This window comes from Copidosoma floridanum, unplaced genomic scaffold (genome assembly GCF_036245765.1).
Source record: "Copidosoma floridanum isolate Cflo_tuat_1 unplaced genomic scaffold, Cflo_Japanese_pri ptg000004l, whole genome shotgun sequence".
Lineage (NCBI taxonomy): Eukaryota > Metazoa > Arthropoda > Insecta > Hymenoptera > Encyrtidae > Copidosoma > Copidosoma floridanum.
Genome location: NW_028321881.1, coordinates 39,602,275 through 39,624,061, shown reverse-complemented (window position 1 = coordinate 39,624,061; position 21,787 = coordinate 39,602,275). Strand labels below are relative to the sequence as shown.

Here is a 21,787-nt window from a genome sequence, read left to right as displayed (position 1 = left end):
CAAGGTCCGCTTTTTTGTTTCTGGTTTCTCTCCTTTAATTCCTAATTTTACTCCACTAATTATTCTTCTCTATAATCCCTGCTAACATTCTTCTCACCTCTCGCCCGTCACTGTTCCTATGTATTTCGATACGGTCTGTCCTCGATGCTATTCTGCCCAATACTGCCTATACAAAGCGGTCTGCTGGAGTAGGTGCGCGCGTTCCTTCCTTGACATCCTAAAAATCTCTAACACTCCTAAAAACCGGTAAATTGTTTGAGATTTTAAAAACTCATCTGGCCCTTGGTTTGCCCCCATCGCGTCGTGAGCTTATTCCTCTCCCTCCTCCATCTTATACACACACTCACTGAGCCATACCTCTCACACATTCAACATCTCTCCTTGTTTTCGGTCCTTCTCTCTCCCCTTGGCTCGTAGTCTACGGGACCGAGAACACATACAATATAATGTGTTATAAAGCATTAGAGATCGAAATATATGTACGTCATTATAGGACTTGGTAGCCACTGATGACTTGCTCCAAGCACAGGTACACACTACGTGATAGATTTTGCTACCACGTCACAAGCCCCCCTCCTAGGCAAGAAATGCCCCAGAATGTCTAAAGTCGTCTATCATTGGCGACTACCTTGCGTTATTAATGAAACAGCACTGACCTCGGGTCTCTCCCCTAATAGTCCTTGTCCCTTATCTCGTGGGTCTTTTTGGTTTTTTAAAATTAATAATTATTAATCTGGCTCAGGGTTTACTTTTGTTGTTACCCTTTTTTCCTTGCATCTTCCTTGTTTGAGTTTCTGAAAAATAAAGATCCCTCTCTCTCTCCTTCGGCCCCTACCCGTTCTGACTTCGATAATCTTTTTTTTTCCTTTTGCTTTTCTCTTTCTCTCTTGATCTTCTCTTTTTCTCTTCTTAACTCCCTCCTTCCACGACTCTTGCCCACGGCTTCCTTGCATCCTATCCTACTGTCTGCCTTATTTGGCTTCATCTTTACTGATCTGGTGGCTTCCAACTCTAGGGTGGTAAGGACAACTTCTGGAAGGTGCCGTCCAACACCTGTTACCTGGTGATGGATGGCAAGTCGTCGATGCGTTCCACCAGCCGGAGGGCCGCTTCCAATCGACCACTACGGGAGTGAAGGCTATGCCTCCTTGAGCGGGATCGGTGGCTCCGATACCTCATATGTGGGCTCCCTTTTGATCCCGATAAACGACATTTCTCTGATTTATGCTGTCTACGAGACTTCTTCGTTTATGTCTCTTCCTTTTCCTCCTGTCTTCGTTCGCCTTTTTCTTCCTTCTTTGACGAAGCTCTCGCTCCTCTTCCTTTCTCCTCCTGATGTTCTCCAGCCACTTTTCTTCAATCCTCTTCTTAATTCCTTCTGGTATCTATCCACGTTCTTCCACTTCTCGTGCTTCTTCCTCTTCTTCTCTTCTTTCTCTCTCTCTCTCTCTCTCTCTCTCTCTCTTCCTATTGTTCTCTTGAGCTTCCATCTCTTTTTTCTTTTTTCGGTCTCAGTCCACCATTATTTTATCCCACAGTACAGTCTATTCTATTCCTTGATTCTCCCCTTCCCCTTTCCCTTCTTTTCCCCTTTTCCTTTCCTTTATTCTCCCCCTCCTCTTTCCGTTCTTCGTGGCTTTATCCGTCTTCTCTCTTGTCGTTCCCTTCCTTTCTTTTCCCCGTCCTCCTTCCGTTCTCCGCGGCTTTATCCGTCTCCTCTCTTGTCTTTCCCTTTATTTATTTTCTCTTTCTCGCTCCTCTTCTTTTCTCTTCCTTTGTTGTTCCACCCATCTCTTCTCTCGCTCTTCCTTTTTTCTCTTTTGTTCTTCCTCTCACTTTCTCTCTTGCTATTTCTTTTCTTTCTTCTTTTTTCTAAGTTCTTCCTCTCTTTGTTTCCTTGATATTTCTACTTGCCGTCTGTCTTGTTTCTTTCGCTCTTCTTTTTGGATATGGGCCTTCCTCTTTTCTCACTCCTCCTCGATCCTCTTGTAATACATCACCATCTTCCTTTTCTTGGCCCGTAAATCCTCCAGCTGACCTCGGAGGTCTGGGGTACCAGTGGCCGATCCATAACCACTCGCTGGATTCTCAGTCTTCCTTGCTCCCCTTGCCGTCTCCTTGGTCTGATGTTCTTGACAGCGGTCTTGGAATCGGCAAGGGTACTCTGTATGGTGAAAGGGGGTCATGGCTTCCCTTTCTTGGTTAGATCTAGGCGGGTCACTAAGTTGATGACCTCGCCAGGGTGTACCGACAATTCCGCTACTCCCCTCTTCCGTTCTCCCCGTCGGCGCTTCTTCTCAGAGCCACACCGGGGTCAATCCTCTATCCCTACCTTCCGGCGCCCACAGTTCCGACAATGCGTCACGGATGGTCTGAGACACTTTATGAAAATTTGGCACAGCTGCCAACAGTTGAAGCATCGGAAGGGGGGAGGATCTAAGGATGGGTTGATCGGAATAGGTAGTAGGCTGCCAAATATGGTACTTACTGCCTTGGTGGTCTTGTAGGCGACCAACCCCTCTCTCGATTTGGAGGGTGGAAGATTTGGACCACCTTGATTGTAGGTCCCTTTTCCCCCGGGGGTTCTTCCAGAATGGCTTTTAATCCTCGAGATGCTTCTGGTCTCGGGGGAACAGAGGAGAACATGTCCCAACTCTCCACCCTTTCAATGAGAAATCGTCCATGAGGTTCGATGGAAACATACGTCCAAGTGGTTCCCTTCTCCTCGGTACCGGTCTTGGCAGAGTGGTTGGGGCTCTTGGGAAAACTCTGCGGAAACAACGTCCTGGTTCTTCTGGAGGTCTCTGGGGGCCACCAGTAATTGCCATTAGTCCCGGTGAAGACAACCAACCACATGAGGGCTTCGACACCGAGGTAGTAGAGGTGGTGTGGGTTTTCCACAATCCCATCTGGCTCACCAGGCTCTCAAATTGCCTCTCCATGACGGGGGGCCGAGGGGGTCCCACGGAAAATCCCAAGGGCCACAATTTAAAACGGAGGAGAGAATCAGAGTCGGTATCGTCCTCTTCGTCCGAATTGTGAAGGGGCTTGTTCCAAACTTTCTTTAGGAGGGATACCCCTTCAACCTTCCACAACAATCAGTCCAACTCCTCTTTCAGCCCTTCGTCGAATAACTCCACTAGTCCATAGGCCTCCTCGTCCAAAATATTCGTTCCTTTTTCTTGCTGCCTTCTCCCTCCTTTTCCTGGCCCGTCTTTTTCTTCCTTTACCTTCTCTAATCTACCTCTCTTCTTTCTTCCCGCAAATTTGATTTCAACTTCCTCTCCCTCTGGATCGGATTCCAGATGCTATCTCTCTCTCTCTCTCTCTTTCTCTCTACGGCTCTCCTCGAGTACTGCAGCGCAGTAAAGACACTTGGTGTCATCATGGATAGCACACTCACGTGGGCGCCGCAGCTAATTGAAACAACGCGGAGGAGCTATGCTACCCTTTCCCGACTTCGAAAGTGTGGTGACTTGATACCTCGAGGCACGCGCTTAATGCTTATTAAGTCACTTATCTTCCCGTATTATGAGTACTGTGGGAGCCTGTTTTTCGGTATGTCTGCAGAACTGCAAATGAAGGCCCAGAAAAGTAAAAATACAGCAGTCAGATATGCCACGGGCATTAAAAAGTTTGAGCACATAAGTCCGATGTACATCGAACTTGCCATTCTTAAGTACAGTCTTCGTTTGGATTACGTTGGTATCTGCTTACTGTGCTCCGTACTACAACATGAGGAGCCACAGTATCTGTTTGATAAGTTTCACTATCGGAAAAGCACCATTGGGGGCTCAAGAAGACGTTGTGCACTGGACCTGGAGATACCCTGGGCTAGGACGGAGTTCTTTAAATGCTCTTTCCGTATTAAAGCTGCCACGCTTTGGAATAGTCTTCCGGTGGATATTCGTTCTTTTTGTGGACGGCGTGGATTCAGGAAGCGACTCTTGGACCATCTCCTTCGGGTCCAGTGTAGTGAGCGGACAAGTTAACTGTGCTTGTGAAATTTCATGAAATTTGTACTTTTTTATTTTTTTTTATTTTCTTTGTGTTCTTGTGTTTTTATTTTTATTCATTTTATCTTTCGTTATTCTAATTAATCTTATTTTTGTATGTATTTTATAATTTGACTGTACAGACCTTGTGTGAATATTAATTTACAATTAATATTGTTATGATTGTGTAAACTGCCGACTGTGCAGGACTATGTAGGACCGTTGGAGTCCTGAGTCCAGAATAAATTCAAATTCAAATTCAAATTCTCTCTCCGGCCCTATCTCTTGGGCATTCTCCGACCAGTTCGAAGACAAAAGCTGACTACCTTCCATTTCGATGTTTCTAACTCTCAACTAGACTCTGTATACCTGAACAAACGAAATAAACAAAAACTTAGTCATCCTCTCCCTGTCCTACCTAATTTACTTTTGTCCTCTCTTCAGCACGTGTCGTTTAAGTTCCCATACGTGAGCTTTGTTGAGACGGCGACTTTTCCCATCCCCTTCTCCTAACACATAGACCGTCGGCGACTTAACCTCAATTATTTCATAGGGTCCTTCAAATTTAGCTGCATGTTTCGCCAAGAACTTTTTTGACGCATCGAATAAAGGGTGGGTCCTTCGCAGTACTAGGGTTCCTATCGGAAAACTTACGTCTTTCTTATTCCTATTAAATCGCTCCACCTGGGTTTCCCTCGCCGTATCTATATGCTTAGCTACTAGGTCAGCAACGTATCCAACCTTTTCATCCTGTCCACCCAAGCCTCAGGTCCTATATTCTTCATAGTCTTGGTGGTCTGAACCTCTCTCCGGAAACTTTTCACCAGTCTGGGGTGCCAGCCGTAATTGAAATAGACCGGGAAAACCTTCATTTTAGATTGGGTCACCATATTTATGGTGTGCCTAATTTCGTGAAGGTACTGATTACAATTTGCATGCCAATATATATATATTGGCACACTGATATCGGCGCCAACGTCTTAGTTCGAACACCTCCTGGTCGTTCTCTCCACCGAACTCGTCTTTGGGCCTGGCTGTTGGCAGCCGGTCTTGGTGTACCACCTAGCGTAAAGTACACCTACCTTCTCACTATTCTCGCAACCACCTGTTGCTACCTGAAGCTCCTCCTGATCGTCGCGGTGATCTGGCTGTACGGTTGGCTGTCGACAGGGCACTCTGCGGCTACCCTCCTTCGTCTTTTCCACAGCTCTTCTCCAAGGTCCGCTTTTTTGTTTCTGGTTTCTCTCCTTTAATTCCTAATTTTACTCCACTAATTATTCTCCTCTATAATCCCTGCTAACATTCTTCTCACCTCTCGCCCGTCACTGTTCCTATGTATTTCGATACGGTCTGTCCTCGATGCTACTCTGCCCAATACTGCCTATACAAAGCGGTCTGCTGGAGTAGGTGCGCGCGTTCCTTTCTTGACATCCTAAAAATCTCTAACACTCCTAAAAACCGGTAAATTGTTAGAGATTTAAAAAACTCAGTCCCCGTCGCGGCCATCTGGCCCTTGGTTTGCCCCCATCGCGTCGTGAGCTTATTCCTCTCCCTCCTCCGTCTTATACACACACTCACTGAGCCATACCTCTCACACATTTAACATCTCTCCTTGTTTTCGGTCCTTCTCTCTCCCCTTGGCTCGTAGTCCACGGGACCGAGAACACATACAATATAATGTGTTATAAAGCATTATAGATTGAAATACATGTACATCATTATAGGACTCGGTAGCCACCAATGACTTGCTCCAAACACAGGTACACAGTGACGTGATAGATTTTGCTACCACGTCACATTGCTTATTAACGTAAAAGTAAGGAATCAGCCTGCCAGGCTGAATTTAGAGCTGGGGAAACATTAGATCGAGCTGATGAACGCTGCCAGCAAAATGCTGTATACATAGCCTCTCAACATGCTCCTGAGACACTTTAAGAAGCTTTTTTTCGGTGCCAAGAAAATGCTGAGCGTACTGCTTTTTAGCGTATGTCTGAAACAGCAGATGAGGCAAATGCTTGCGGTCTTGTCGTCACTCAGCGTCAAGCTGTGCGCTGGCAAACGTTTACAAGAAACTCGTGGAGGATGTTTGATAACTGTGCGTGTCAGTATGATGCGACGTTAGACCATAGTGACGACATGTTCATTAAAATTTGCTAGATGGATAATGTTTGTGATCATTATGGGGCTTAAGAATGGAATGAGGAAAGGGCGGAAATGTGTTGCTCGCGGGGTAAAGTCACCATTCCCATTTTAGAAGAGCCTGTGAAGCCATTAAAAACATTGTTTACAGGTGCATTGGATAAGTCTAGATGGTTTCTTAACTGTTAAAAAAATATAATGCATGTTTTCTTCGGTGCGGACAAAATCCTAATCATTCCCGGATTTTCTTCAACGTTTACGGTGTAAGGTCAAATACACCACAAAATAGATTCACTGTTGCCTTCACCTAATGGACAGCCAAAATTTTTACAAATATATTTTGTGGGGGATGATGAGATGAAGACAGACCATCGTTGTGGAGTCATCCAAAGTGTTGAGCGGGCCATTGTAAATCAAAACTTGCCGATGGCGGTCGAGGTGGCGGCCGCGGTCGTAGTCGCTGACACCACCGCTTCCAGAGACATCGTCCTGCGCAAGGACGATGACTTGCTCACTAGAATCGCTGATACCCATCAGTACTACGATGCTGTGCAGTATTTAGTAATATACTGAAAGGAAGAAAAGGGTTATTACTTCAATATTCCTCAAACCATCTGAATTAAAAAAAAGGTTTTGCATGAACTTTCACGCATTTAACATAATAGTCCATGAAGATAATTTGAATTTGCTGCTGTGCAGCATACAAAAAATTGGTGGCCCTTCTTATCAAGGGCAAGGTGTACGGTAAGATGCAGTGCTTTATGTACTCTATTGAATGGCAGAAACGCGATCCTCCACATGTCCATTTGTTGCTATGGCTTAAAGAAAAATTACTTCCCAACCAAATAGATGCAGTTGTTTCTGCTGAGTTTCTCGATACAATTGAAGACAAAAAGTTATACGACACCGTCACTAGAAGCATGATCTACACCGTGCGGCCTGTTGCACAAAGAATGAGAAATGCACTAAAAAATATCCTTAATCACTCATTAAAGATACGCACATCAATGAATATGATTACCCGTTATACAGGCTTAGAGCGCCCGTGGATGATAGACGTACGGTTAAAAGTCACGTCAGAGGTGCCGGACAAAACATAACTGTGGACAACAGCTGGGTGGTTCCTAATTTACCACTTCTGTGCAAGATTTTTGACGCCCACATAAATGTAGAGTCTTGCAGCTCAGTCCAGATGATTAAATATATTTGCAAATATATGAACAAAGAAAGTGACCAGGCTATTTTAAAAGTCAGACAACAGGGTATCGCTGTCGTTGACTCAAAGGACAAAGTGCAGATGTTTCGGGCAGGCCGATATGCGAGCAGTAACGAAGCTGTGTGGAGATTACTTGGGCTACCATTACACGAAAGGCACCCAACAGTGATCCACCTTGCTGTCAACCTTCCCAACGGCGAGCGCGTGTATTTCACTACGGCCAACGTGCGAGACCGAGTCACTATACAACCTGTTACCACTCTTATCGCATATTTCCGCCTATGTCAGGACGACGAGTTTGCTCAGACCTTACTCTACGCGGAAGTGCCACGGTATTATACGTGAAACGCATCGTGAAAGGAGTGGAAGCGTTGAGTGCAGGGAACACCTGTCGATGGATAGCCTGGAGTGAAGTTCTCAGATGCTTTGAGCAGACCTTACACCGTACACATAATAAATTTTGAGTGTTATTATGTACGGTTGTTGCTAATTAGATAACGAGGCCCTTACAGTTTTTAAGCTCTAAGAACTGTAGATGGATAAGAAAAGGCCACTTTCAGAAAAGCGTGTGAGGCGATGGAATTGTTAGAAGATGACGGCTACTGGGAGGTAACGATGGAGGACGCCATATTGTGCCGGTCACCGACTAAGCTGCGAGAACTCTTCTCGATTATGATAAGCACCTGCAAACTCTCCAACCCCAGACAATTATGGGATAAGTATAAGGTTGCTTTATTAGAAGATATTGCTCGCTATACCAAGGGACTAATTCAGCTTACGATGAGTTAGTTTTTACCGAAGAGCTGAAACTCATCAAAGACAAAGTTTTTGCGATGGTTGGCAAAATGCTAATGGATTTAAATGGATACTTTTGCTTTAGGGCCCATGTTTCCCAAACAAAGCCCGTGTTACTACAGGTGCAATGGCAAATTTTTAATTTATTACTGACCGCAAAGCCAGTGGAGGAGGTGGCCTGTTTTTTTTTGTATGCACCTGGAGGTACCAGAAAAACTTACCTCCTAAGCTTACAGCTTGCACAGGAGCGCAAAGCCAGACAGGTTGTTCTGGAAGTCCCATCTGCAGGTATAACTGCAACTTTGCTGAGTGGTGGCAGAATCGCACATTCAGTATTTATACTCCCGCTGAACCTTGCAAGTGTAGAAACGCCCACTTGCAACATGAGCAAAAGCAATAGTCAAGGTACTCTACTGCAATGGTGCAAACGGATCGTGTGGGACGAATGCACTATGTCACACAAGCAAGTGGTAGAAGCACTGGATCGCAGCTTGCAAGACATCCAATGGGACGTTAATGATTCGAGTAGTCTTTTTGCTCGCAGGTGATTTTCGGCAGACGCTGACAGTAATATAGCGTGGTACTGCATCAGACAAGATTAACGCCTGCCTCAAGGCGTCACCGTTGTGAAGTAAGGTGGTGATTACAGCTGAAGACCAACATAAGAGTTCAGCTTTTTAATGACCAGGAGTCTGAAGTCTTCGCAAACTCCGGTGTACGTCAATGGCCTAACAACTGTTACAAGTAGACTGGGAAATGTTGTAAGCTTAGTAGATGTCCTCATTAATAAAATATTTCCGAACTTACAACAAAACCTGGCCAGAATTGGTTGTGCAAGAGGACTATTTTGGCGCCCAAAAATGAATTGGTGGGAGAAATCAACACCAACATAACGGATAAAGTTCTGGGTGGAATAAGTAGTTACATGTCATTAGATACAGTATTAACAATTGACGAATTACTACTAGAACGTGCCTAGACTGTGTCATGGTACCAGGTTATGCGTTAAAAAGCTGAGGTGCTACATTGTACAGGCCATCATCCTCTGAAGAGGCCAAGGATGAGACGGTCTTGATACCGAGGATACCCATGATTCCGATAAATTTGTCTAATTTAAAAAATTACCGTTCCCTTTGAAGCTGGCCTTTGCCATTACCATCAATAGAAGCCAGGATCAAACTCTAAAAGTAGCCAGCATACACCTAGGTAGCCCCTGCTTCTCTCGCGGGCAATTATACGTGGGCTGCTCGTGGGTGTCAACAGCCAAGACCCTTTACATCCACGCTCATGACAAAAAGTCAGAAAACATTGTCTGTAGACATGTTTTGCAGTATCATTATTCTTATTATCTTATCTAATCTAATGAAGTAAAAAAGCTTTGTTAAATTAAGTGTTAAAATAAACCGGTATAAAACCGTTCAAGATATTTTATTTCATACTTAATGCAATACTATTTGCATGACTGGAAAATAATCATATTGTTAGACTAATCTTAAACAAAATCCCTCTTAAAAAGCAGGTAAACCGTGGGTACTACCTAGTTTATTATAAATTAAAAATAGCAATTTTCTCTTGACACTTTTAAAGTAATACTTCTATGAGTGCGTTATGCCCTACAGTGTAAATCAACGATTTTAGATTGGTGACCTTGAGAAAAAGTGTAACGAAAGTAGATTTTGCTTGATTCTCCCCCTTTACCCTAACCCTCTTGACGTACTTCCGGTCTTGGTGTTACATCCCTAGTTGATACAAATTATATTGTAACTAAAAACCATCCGTCCGTCAAAATTCAGATAAGACGTATTTTGAATATGAAACAAGCTCATATGACAAGAGGAGCTCGTACGTCGTTTACGTGTGCGTGTGTATGTATATTCAAAATTGATTGTAAAATCCTCAGAAGAATTAATTTCGAAATTTGTAAACTTACTGTCACAATTGAACTTGTATTTAGCTATCTAATATTGCTGATACGAGCTTTTATCATCACTGACCCAAAAACTCAATCGCACTTGTCAGAAAATGCGATTGGTACTGTTGTATTGTTATTTCTTAAGATGTAAAATCATAACACGTAACATCATCGTGCAACTATCAACGCAGTCTGCAAGAATATCGCTCATTGGTTGATCTTATTCAACCAAAGGCCTCTTTTACTCGCTCTGATGCTATAAAAACGCACCGTCAAGAAGAAAAATCGCTCTCTTTACGTCTGTCACCTGTCCTCTAAAGTTTCAGTCAACTCTTGACTCTCGTGACTTGTGAGTACCTTATACACGTAAAGCATAACGTGTTGGCTGAGGCAACTCGAGTGCGTATCGAGAACATCAATAGTATCGGACTACGCTAAGGAGCGAGGTACAGCAAAGGAGGCCCGCCGAAAGTGATTCCAGTGATAGCAGAGAAAGCAGAAATCGTAACATCCTACTGGCCACGAACTCGTTCGTGTGGTTTAAGGAGACACTGGTGGTTACAGGTCGAAGCATTAGAGAACTCCGAAGCAGCAGTAACAACAATCAGTGATAGATATAAGTAAAATATCAGTATTAAAATTTTCGCTGAACCTCGTTAAAGTGATCCGATTAAATTGTATTTAAAAGAACAAATTATAATTAAATTGCTCTAATAAAGAAATACATGAATTATCCATGTTATTTAAATAAAGATTATTATTTAATAAAAAAGAACAAATCAAGTTCACAAGCTGAATTCTAAGAACCCCACGAATGGCACTTAAATAAAACAGTAAGACCATACTCCGAAAAAGTCCGGTCATAACACCAGTACACCACCTAACATCCAACATTGAAAAAAAAACAAAACAAAAAAAAACAGTTTCCAAAGAAATTTAAACGTCCTCTTACACATTGAGCAAGCTCCTGACCCACGATTCTATCAGCGGGCCTGTCAATGGGTATCTGATTACTTCATTTTATCTTACAGTTCGTAACTTATTTAATGTAAATTGTTATTTATTGTGGATTCATTCATTTGGTTTCATTTTACATTAAATAAATAAGTTATTTAATAAAATGTATTTTTTAAGTACATGTTTTTTTCAAAAATTTTGAACATTTATTTATTTATTATTAAATTGTTACTTTTAAAATAAGTAAATTATTGATCATACAATTTTATCACATTTTTTTAGAATTTTCATAAATGAAAAAAAAAAAACATTTTTGTACTGTATAAATACAATAATTAATTTTTATTACATTTTCTTCTTTCACACTTTTTCCTTTGTGATTAAGAACAAAATTCAGAGAGGTGAAAGAAGCGCAAACATATGCTGCAACGCTGGGAATTATTTTTCTCATATCGATGTACTTACATACACGTTTTTACGCATACTTCAGACCCTTCTTTGAGTTATTAAAAAAAATAAATAAAAAATGATAGATCCATTTGAAAAAGAACAGGTCGATTATCTAATAGTAATCTTTCATGCAAATAAAAAATGGGAGCTTTGCATAGATCTTATAAATCCAATTTAAAGTGATTTTTCCATAAGGTTACATGTTAAACTGTAAATTTTTTTAATTAAACATGTGAAAAATGGTATAATTGGATAATCTGCTATTTTCTAAGGGTGTTTCTTATTTTTTTAGGAAATTGTTTAGAAACTATCAGAAGATTCGATGAAAAAGCACATTCTAATACTGGCCAGCTGACATATTGTTTATATTGTATTGTGCCATAAGGTATGGTTTATAATTGTTCTCTTATTAGATATTGAAATATCTATTAAAAGCTCACTTAACTAACGTAGGTATACTCATTCCAACAATAATTGCACCACCTTTGTATATAATATCGTTTCATACGAGGTATACTTATATTGATAATTATTTTATTTGCCATTTTATTTTATAGAAGTATGACTTCTTACTTGGGTACCGAAGCACCCACTATCTACTGGTTTATAACTCTGTAGCTGAAATACATGAAAGTTATTCAATTCGCAAAAAAATGAACGTTTTTAATTGTTAAATAATATAAATATAAATATAAATAATGTATCTAGATGATTTTCGTTCATAAGCAATCTTAACCTCATATGACATTGCAAGTGAAACAAAGTCATTTAATAAAATGTTTATTCATTAACTATAAGTGATTGTGATATAAATATTTGTTAACTTTTGATCAATACTTAATAACTATTATTAATGTACTTTCCTTTTAAATAAATATTTATTAAATGTTGAGAAATATGATTGTCTTCAAATAAATTATTAATAGTTAATAAATCCCTTTATCAGTTGATTAGTGGAAAACGGTGATTTTGTATTGTGTTCAGTTGCTGATTACTTAACTTACTTTTTACAACAATAAAACGCGTATATGTATTGTATAAATTTCCAGTAAACAAAAGCGGTTTATCTGCGAATAGTTCTTATGAAATAAGTACTTGTTTGATATAAACCTCTTATTAAATACATTAATTTGTTAATAATTTTAAGTAATCCCTGAACTTTCTAAGTGATAAATTTTTTGAAACTAGACTACAAGTTTTAATGATCATTAGATTTTGAAGGGAAAAACATGTGAAAAAACCCTTTTGATTGCTTGATAAATTACAAATTAAAGAAAAGAGAACGATGTAAATAATGCATTATTTTGCCCAAAATCATATGAAAAATGAATAAACAATTAACGGTATATGCAATAAAACATGTAAACGCGATTACAACGCATTGAATTGAACAGCTGAACAATAAATACCATGGATTTTAGCTGCATACGCGCAGGCCTGTATTCAGTAGCGTAGACTGTTGTCCAATAACAACTGCGGAATTGACCCTGATGGGCTTGTGTTGATCAAAGTGACTGATGTCCCTATGCAGAATGTGTAGGCTGAATGCTTCAATTGCGTATACTGTTGTCCACTAACAATTGCATAATTAACCCTGATGGGCTTGAAATGAAATGAGGGACTGTGGTCCTTTCACCAGTTATTTATAATTACAAAGAAAATATATTAGCTTGATGCATAATCGAATATTGAACACCTGTATTAGTTCATGCCCGGATAAGTTATCTCGTGTGTGTAAAAAAAAAGTCAACGGTGGTGATTGCATGAAAACACATGCCGATGCACGTGCACTTGTTTTAACAAAGGCGTTCGCGGAATTGTTTGCGCTTCTGCGTTCGGTAAACAAGAAGGACTCGTGTGTCCTAATCTATAGTTATATATGACGTCGTTGCAGCACACACCATGTTGACAAATAAAACGTTTTTCTATGAATTTAACTAAATTAAATCTAACGTTATTGCACGATTCAATTTCCAATCGCGGACCGTAAAGCACATTGCACTATAGTTAATCGCTGCACGAAATTAATCGGGATGAATATTATTCATACATTTACAATCGCAAACGGCTCTCACACTTGAAATGAAGTTTTGATGCACCAATGACAATAGCTTTAGTTTCGCACGATTTACTTATGAAACGCGTCTTGATCAAGAACTTCAAAGAGACACCGAAATTCTTGTAATTGCATGCAATGATAGTTGTTAAAACTTATCAAATCGAGTGTGACACGTGACGCACTAATCCTTGAACACAAAACACATAATGCTCCTAAATGAGTACTTAGAATGAAATTAACGCACAAATCCGAAGATAAGCCAGTGAATTCCAGTACAGTTAAACAAAAATGTACACGGCATACCAAACAAACATAAATCAACGAGAATCTGCTTGGCATACTCGCTCACTTCTCTTGCGTGTTAGCTGGTCACGCTCGCTTGCCGCAATGAATCAAAAACGCGGCGTCCCTACAGCTCTTACTCTCTCTTTCTGTACCCTTCCTATATGTGGTTGCGCCTGCACCGACTAGTGAAGTCGACTTTTGACGGAACATATATTTATTAAACACAAACACGTTTTCATTTTAATTTAAAACTATTTCCAAAAAATGTTTCGTAAAATGTACACAGTTATAGTAACGGCCGTAGTTAGTGAACGCTTACAACGAAGGTATTTCAAAAGGCAGGGCTCGCGGGCGCACACTTTGGGAGCGTTCCAAAAGCTAAAATTGTGAGCGCGTGAACTGCTCTAACTTATAAGAGGATACACATTGTGAAGAAAGCTTCATAAAATTAATATACATACAAATTGTACATATTGTACATGTAGGCATGTACATACATAGTTTGTTTAAATTAAACTGTAGTTAAATGCTCACAAATGCTACAGTAATAGACCGATTATCATTCAACTCCATGTTTTTTGTTTATAAAGGATCTTTCACATTAATGATATCAGACTCATCACACAAGTCACCTAAAATCTACTCAGCCGATAACAAATCTGCACTTTAGGCGTGCACCTGCGATTTATAGTTTTGGAACTCTCCAAAAGTATCAATCCAGGCGTACGCGCGCTCTGCCTTTTGGAATAGCTCTAATACGTGTTTACTTACACGAGATCACTTAATTAACTGAGAGTTAAAACTGTTTTTATCAGTTATGAATAAGTTAAGAATAAATAATTATTGCGCTGAAAATTAATGATAATTTTACGATGATAGTAAAATAAACATGAGAGTTGCACAGAAAAATTAAAATAATACGTATAACAGTCACTGCTACGATTAACACACAAAGAAAATTTTAAAAAAGTGGCTGAAAAATGTAGTGAGTAAAACAAAAAGACCGGAATTGTCCTCACTCCGTGCCACCCTGAGAACTTTACGCACCAACCACCTTAATATCCATTATGACCTTACAATTTGGAAAACTTCTTAAAGAAGTCTCTTTTTTGGATTTTAATTCCCTTACTTACTATAATTAACAGATTTTAATAATAATAATTCTAAAACCTATAAATTACTAAAGTTGTAGTAGAATGAAATTTCTAACATTATTACTGCATTTTATTTAATAAAACCTTTTCCGCCCTCGAGTGGTTTTGGGAGGCTGATACTTCCTCGGGCGAAAAAGCAGTTTTCCGGAACTCGTTCGAAAAGTCTCCTTTACGAACCTCGTTACATCCCTCGCCTTCGGCTCGGGCCGCAAACCTCTCGGTTCGCAAACAGAGACTTTTCAAACTCGTAGGAAAACTACCATTTCTTACCATGGGCCCAAAGTGCAACTGCCGCTTTGCACCCTCGGGTCACACTTTGCGCCCTTGTAATCATTTTGGGCCCACGGGCAGAAAAGTTTTTTGCGCCCTCCGGGCCCAAAGTACTTTTCTGCCCTAGGGCCCAAAGTGATGTACTGGGCGCAAAGTGTGCACACGGGCGCAAAATTGCACTTTGCGCCCTCGGTAAGAAAAACATTATACGCGACTCGGGCACCAACCTACAACAAGCGCGCCCTTTGGGCGCTCATGTTTGTACTTTGTGCCCTAGTGACGTAATGTACCATATCACTTTTTGCAAGCTATATTTTTCAGGTAGAAATCTATACGTAGTAAATTGAACCCTATATTTAGAAAATAAGCAAAAATTAATAGTCGAATCAAGAAAATAAGGAACATGATAAAAAATGATTATCACTGTCTACAACTTTCAATTAAATAAAATAAAATCGATAATTTCACAAAAGTATGTGCATGTTTTAGAAGCTATATTTTTAACAATAACCTTAAGAAATAGCAGATTCAATGTATCATCTTCTAAAGATCAGAAACAATTTTTATTAATGTTATCATCGATTATTAAGCATTACTAATTGAAAAACAATACCATTTAAAAGTTTAAAAATTAATAAAATTAACATATACTATTAACATAAAAGTCGAATGTGATTTGTAATTTCTTTTTATCAATTAAGTATTTCGCTAATTTTACGAAGAGTACGTCAGAACACAATCTTACGACACTATGTGTCATGGATAGTTCTTGTTATTTTATTTGATGCTGCAATTTTATTTCTGAAGTTAATTAAAGCACGATCACTCTTATTAATAGAAATTAGTATCAAATGTCGTTTATTGATGCCCAATATGATGAGCATTTCATTAGCGTTTTATACTGAGCAGAGAAGATTCCACAGTTTATGTTATATTCAAATTGAACTTCCTTTCCTCTCTGTAGCCACTGTCGTATCATCTACAGAGGGGTAGTGAGGACAAGTTGAAGCGATTAAATTTCAACAATACGTTCATGTAGTACCGTTCCTTGCACGCTGCATGATAATTTTTTATGTACACACTCGTTGATTTTTGTAAACTACAATTTATTGTTTTTAAAAGAGCCCAACGAACGCATAATTCTAATTTTTGAGAGCGTTTTGCAAATTGTGCTTCTATTTACAAGAATCCAAATCAAGGGCTTGTTTTTTCTTACTATATTGAAACAAAAAAATTGCATTCAAAATTAATATATCCAAACAAAATAGTTAACACATAAAATAATGCCGGAATGAGTAGAAATTTGTAATGTCACTAAATTATCAGATACTACTGCTTACTTAGTGTTACCGCAGAGATTGGGTTGTCCTTATTCTCCTCTTAATCAAGAGAAAACTCTACATTGTAACTATAAAATAATTATAGAAATATCATGTAAATATATATAAAATCTACCAAACGCAATTTCTGTTGCTTCTGTATAAGACCTTTTTTACTTTATTTGTAAGTTGTAATTTATTAAAATAGTACATAGCTCTAGTATTTTTATCAGCATTGTAAATAAAAGAAAAAACTTTGTATTATATATGTAGTAAAATTGTATATATCTTATAATATTTAGTTTAATAAATAGTATTAATGTATTTATGAAATTGTGTGAAATAAAGAAGTGATGTATGTTCTAGTGATAAAGTTCCGTTGTTTAATCTTCCTAACCGAACGTTGATCACATTCTACCTATATTAGCTGACGTAACTGATTTTGGCGTTCCAAACTAGCTCAAAACGAATAAGTTTGTAATACGATACATGTATAGCACACGCAATCTGACGCAGAAGATTTATCGACATTAAAACAGTAGCGTAACAATCGATGAATAAATAATAAATCCATGAAGTGACAGATCAGCTTTCTATTATAATCCTGACATTGATTACTCAAATCTTCCAACTATTTGAATAGGTGAAATAATATGTACGTACATACATTGTCGTGCTAAAAAATGGAGAGATGAGGCTTTTGTGGTGGAGTTTTTTTATTGAAAAAAAAAAAAAAAATTTTTAATTATATATTTTTTATCAGTTATATGTACGTAGTAATTAAATCAACCCTCATAAATATAGCATACATGTACAGTAGCCTGGGACTTAATTATTATTATTTATTTTTTTTCATGAGTGCTGGGTGAAAATCACTTTTATATACTTCAAAAATGATGCGCATACAACTCCGAAATCCTTAAAATATATTCTTCACGTGCCTTAAAGCTACTGAAGTTTTAAATGGGTTTTACATGTAAAAAATACGTTAAAATTCTTTTTTTTCATAAAATCAATGAAAATCATGGAATTTTTTATCAAAAAACACGTATTAAATATATTTTGGGTCACTGAATCGATTGGAACAATCGGTTTTTACCAAATCGGTCGAAAAAAAAAGTTATGGACGAAAATTGTCGTATAATCCGAAAAATCACGAAAATGAAGAAAAATAAATGGTCCATGACGAGAAAAATTATCAATTTTTTTCTGCAAACCACATAATTTGATGTATTTTAAGCCACTTAATTGATTAAAATTGTTTAATTCTGTCAATTTTTCCAAGAAAAAAAGTTACAGGCATAGATTGGCAAATAATCAAAGGAATCACGGAAAAAACGATAAGCCTATTGCTTGATACCTTCATTTGGATAAACATCTGAATGATTTTCCAGTTGATTTATAAACATCAATGGATCTTGATTCCTCTAAATTATCCAAAATAGTTATAATTCAATTTAAAAAATCATTAAAACTGATATTGAAGTGATAAAAATAAAAAATAAAAAATTAAAAAAGGGCTTAAAAATCAAAAAAGGATCATTAAAAATACAACGTTTAGAATTTTTTAAGTGGAAATAATACTGAGTGTTATATGTTTCTATGTGATTTAAATTGCAGTATGAAATGAAATCATTCATTTTTTTTTTTTTTTTTTAGTAAAAAACATAAAAAGTGGAATCATTTCGATGGTTTGGAGTGCTGTTTAAAAAGTGTCAGCGTTAAGTATATTTTCAAGGTTCGAAATGTCATCAATCGATTTTTAGTTTTATAATATGTTTTTTCTTTTTTTTTTGGTAGTTTATTAAAAACGGTATCAAAAATTTTATTTGAAATGTAGAGGTCAATTAAATAAAATTTACATCTTAGTTTTTAGTACAAAAAATTTATTTATAGGATTTTGTCAAAATTTCTTTGTTGCTATTTGGAAAGCAACTTCTGTAATCTTTCACTACGGATAGTATATACTGTGTTTGTTGATCATCTTCCGTAAGAAGGTTGTTGAACTCAGTAATTAATTTCACCTCTCTTGCAGCTGCATCGTTCACAATTTTAAGATTTTCGACAACTTTCAAGCCGTCAAGGTAACTTCTATCTTTTCCCCATTGCGATGGATCCTTTGATAAAAAAGTACAGTCGATTTTGAAACGTTTGAAGAAATTATGAGATTCCTTGCAAACGAAATCACTCAAAATTGATTTGATGATTAGAGATAGATTTTTTTTGTTCGCAATAATCCGTTTCTTATAAGCAAAAGTACTACAATCTGATTTCAAAGCATAACACATCATTCGTTTGTCTTCATTTGATACCATATGATCGAAAAATGCCAAAGCTGCCAATTTTGGGGTTAAATACCATAAATGGTTCATGAATTTAATTACTGTCATTTCAGATATATCTTCATCGTTACTTTTGTAATCGTATAATTGCTTGAGAAATTTTAATTCTTGGTTCGGTGCTTGGGCAGCAGACGTTGCACAAAACCAAGCTTGAACGTAAACTTTAATAATAAATATACAAACGTCTCTCTACTTTATTTCATCTACTTTGTTATCCTTTAAAAATTGATTTCTAAAAAGGAAAATTTTCAAGCAATAAATGGCTTTTGCCATCCATCTGGCATGATGCACAGGACCAGGTGATCGAAAAAGAACATCTTCAGGTAACTTTACCCCAAGAAAAATAACTACCAATTCTAAAAATTCTTTATAATCTTTTCTAATTTGATCTTTTCTTAAGTTTTTCAAGCAAAAATCTAAAATTGAATCTTTTACATTTTGTAAAGATTCATTCACGTAGCTATCGTTAATACCTATTTCGTAGCATTTTTGATCGGCAGTTTTCCAGAAATCTTCGAATTTTTTGAATAATAGTACCTCAGGTCCAGTAGTTTTGCCAAATTTTACTTCAAAAACATACCTTAAAACCAATTCATACATATGGTGTCTGCAGATTAAATACAAAAGATCTTTACCAATCAATTGCTCAAGTATCACACAAGCACCATTCATCGAACCAGTATTGCTTGAAGTTGAATCGCAACAAAGAACTTCAATATTTTCAAACAAAGACCAACCTATTAATGTCTCGTACACAGCTTTAGCTTGATTTCTTCCTGTACTTGAATTTATTATCGGTACACCTACAAGTTGTTCCATTCTTTCACTCGTAATGATTAAAGCTAATCTTTCATTCTTTTGACCTCGAGATAATCCGGGAAGCAACTTTCCATCCCAATAAATCGTAGTTGGTAAATTAGAAAAAAGAGATGGAGCAAGTTTCTTGATGGCTTCAAATCTTTCTTGGCGAAAACTTTTACGAGCTACGTAAATGGATTTAGTGTTTAATATCAAGTTGCGAGTGTCATCTTGAATCACTTCGGCAGCTGCCATCAACAAATGCATCGCATCATTTTTACTAATTTTACATTTATCCAATACAGTAGCCAGTTTCAGAGTGATGACTCCTTCGGTAGCCCTTTTTTTTTTAGGAGGCGTTAGTTGAGATGGTTGAGATTGGCTTTCTGGTCCAAGCAGCGAAATAAGTTCTTCTGAAAGTAAAGTAAGAAAAAAATATAGAGTAAAACCCAATGGAATATAATTAATCAATAAAAAAAGTTGATTTCAAAATAGTTATTTTTAGTTTAACTTTTTTTAAACGAACCCGTGTAAAAAAATAGAACTTAGGTCACGGCATGTCGAAAAGAATATTTTCGTTTAAGGATATGAAACAGATATATTTATCAAAAAACATTAAATTCAAATTTTTCTGTTCGGTTCGAATACAAAAACATTACTTGATGAATCGTTTGAATGAATTTAGCAAAGAATAATAAGTTTATAAATTTTACAATATCTACAATATTTACATAAAGCTTTTCTATAGTTTTGTACATTGTGATTTTAATTCAAATACGGACCTTTTCTTGCTACTTCAGGAGAATCACCTGTATGCAGTCTTTTTGAATTGCTTGAAGTAAAAAGGTCTTTTTCTTCATTATTGAAATTTTCACTATCTACTTCCATAGGTTGTGATTTTTCTAATAATGAATGAGATACAGAGATAGTGCAACCAAGAATTTGATTTTTCGACAAATCTAAAAAAATGTTTTTTTTTTTTTATAAATTTTACTTGTTTGTAATTAATAATGAACTGCATTACACATAATAAGAAAAAATGTAAGGCCAATTTATTTATTAATGTTTCAAGTTGATCAAATATCATCATTATTAATATTTATGAAAAATCATAAAAATTCGTAGAATCATCTCAAACAAAAAAATTTCTATAAAAAACTATTTTACAAAAAGTTTTTTTAATATGATTTTAAGATCAAATACATGCAAAAATCGTCATAAGTCATTAATTTTTATGCTTGAAACATTGAAGAATAATACATTAATTTAGAGGATTTATCATTTTTTTAAAATAAAAAAAATTCAATTACCTCTTTGATGAGGTAAAAACTGCCTATCTTCTTCATCTTCCATGAGTTCCAGTGCGTCTGCCTTAGAAATATCAAACAGTTTACTAATTCTTTCTTCATAAGCAGTCTCATTACTTATTTGAGTCTCTGTTCTACGTGAAGCATTTTTTGTTATTTTTCTCCATTGTTGATATTCTGTCTCCGATTTTTTTATACATTTATGAAGTTCTTGCGTTGGAATTCGTGCTTTTTTCCAAAAAATCAAACATTCTTCGACTGCCAACTTTAAACTATCTTGAAGAGAATTCTTAAATCGACGTAAATTGTGAAATAAAACTGCGAGAACTTGCTTGATTGTCGGCAAATTTTGATTTGTGACTATTTGATACGAGATGTATCTAACATGAGCAACTTTTTCACGTAAATAGTAAGACATGGTCAAAGATGAATTCAATTTGATTGTATAGCTCCAATTAATTTTCAAAAGTATATAGATAATAACAATCAATCTCAATTAAAATGAAAAAAATCATTGTTGAAATGAAAAATATCTATGCTAGATTAAGATTAAATTTTCATCCTCCTTATTTTCTTCATTCAACTATCACTGAAAGAAATATATAAAGATTAATCCAAATGTGGCCAATGGAGAAAAAAGAGTGGCAAAAATGAAATCTTTCTTAATTCAAGTCAAAAAATTTAATAATCAAAGGCTACAATACCAAACCCAAGTTAATCAAAAATAAAACATAAACATGTGAGTGCATGTTTAAATGTTTATGAATGATGGAAAAATAGGAAAAAGGA

General features: G+C 37.1%; 1 protein-coding gene and 1 pseudogene across 1 annotated transcript; one reads left to right on the top strand and one right to left on the bottom strand.

Moving 5' to 3' along the window:
- Window positions 1-6,883: 6,883 nt before the first annotated feature.
- On the top strand, window positions 6,884-8,693 carry LOC149375858 (uncharacterized). Its single transcript, XM_089597136.1, has 3 exons — window positions 6,884-7,071; window positions 7,167-7,682; window positions 8,231-8,693. Exons 1-3 carry the CDS (start codon window positions 6,884-6,886, stop codon window positions 8,691-8,693), a joined length of 1,167 nt encoding a protein of 388 aa, XP_089453262.1.
- Window positions 8,694-18,437: 9,744 nt separating this feature from the next.
- On the bottom strand, window positions 18,438-21,044 carry LOC149375857 (uncharacterized; annotated as a pseudogene).
- Window positions 21,045-21,787: the final 743 nt, after the last annotated feature.

Bases quoted from the DNA above. Each gene is read 5' to 3' on its own strand.
- LOC149375858 (XM_089597136.1), top strand. From the start codon at position 6,884: ATGCAGTGCTTTATGTACTCTATTGAATGGCAGAAACGCGATCCTCCA. The intron at 7,072-7,166 runs GCCTGTTGCACA...CCCGTTATACAG, and splicing joins AGCATGATCTACACCGTGCG to GCTTAGAGCGCCCGTGGATG. The intron at 7,683-8,230 runs GTATTATACGTG...CTTTTGCTTTAG, and splicing joins CTCTACGCGGAAGTGCCACG to GGCCCATGTTTCCCAAACAA.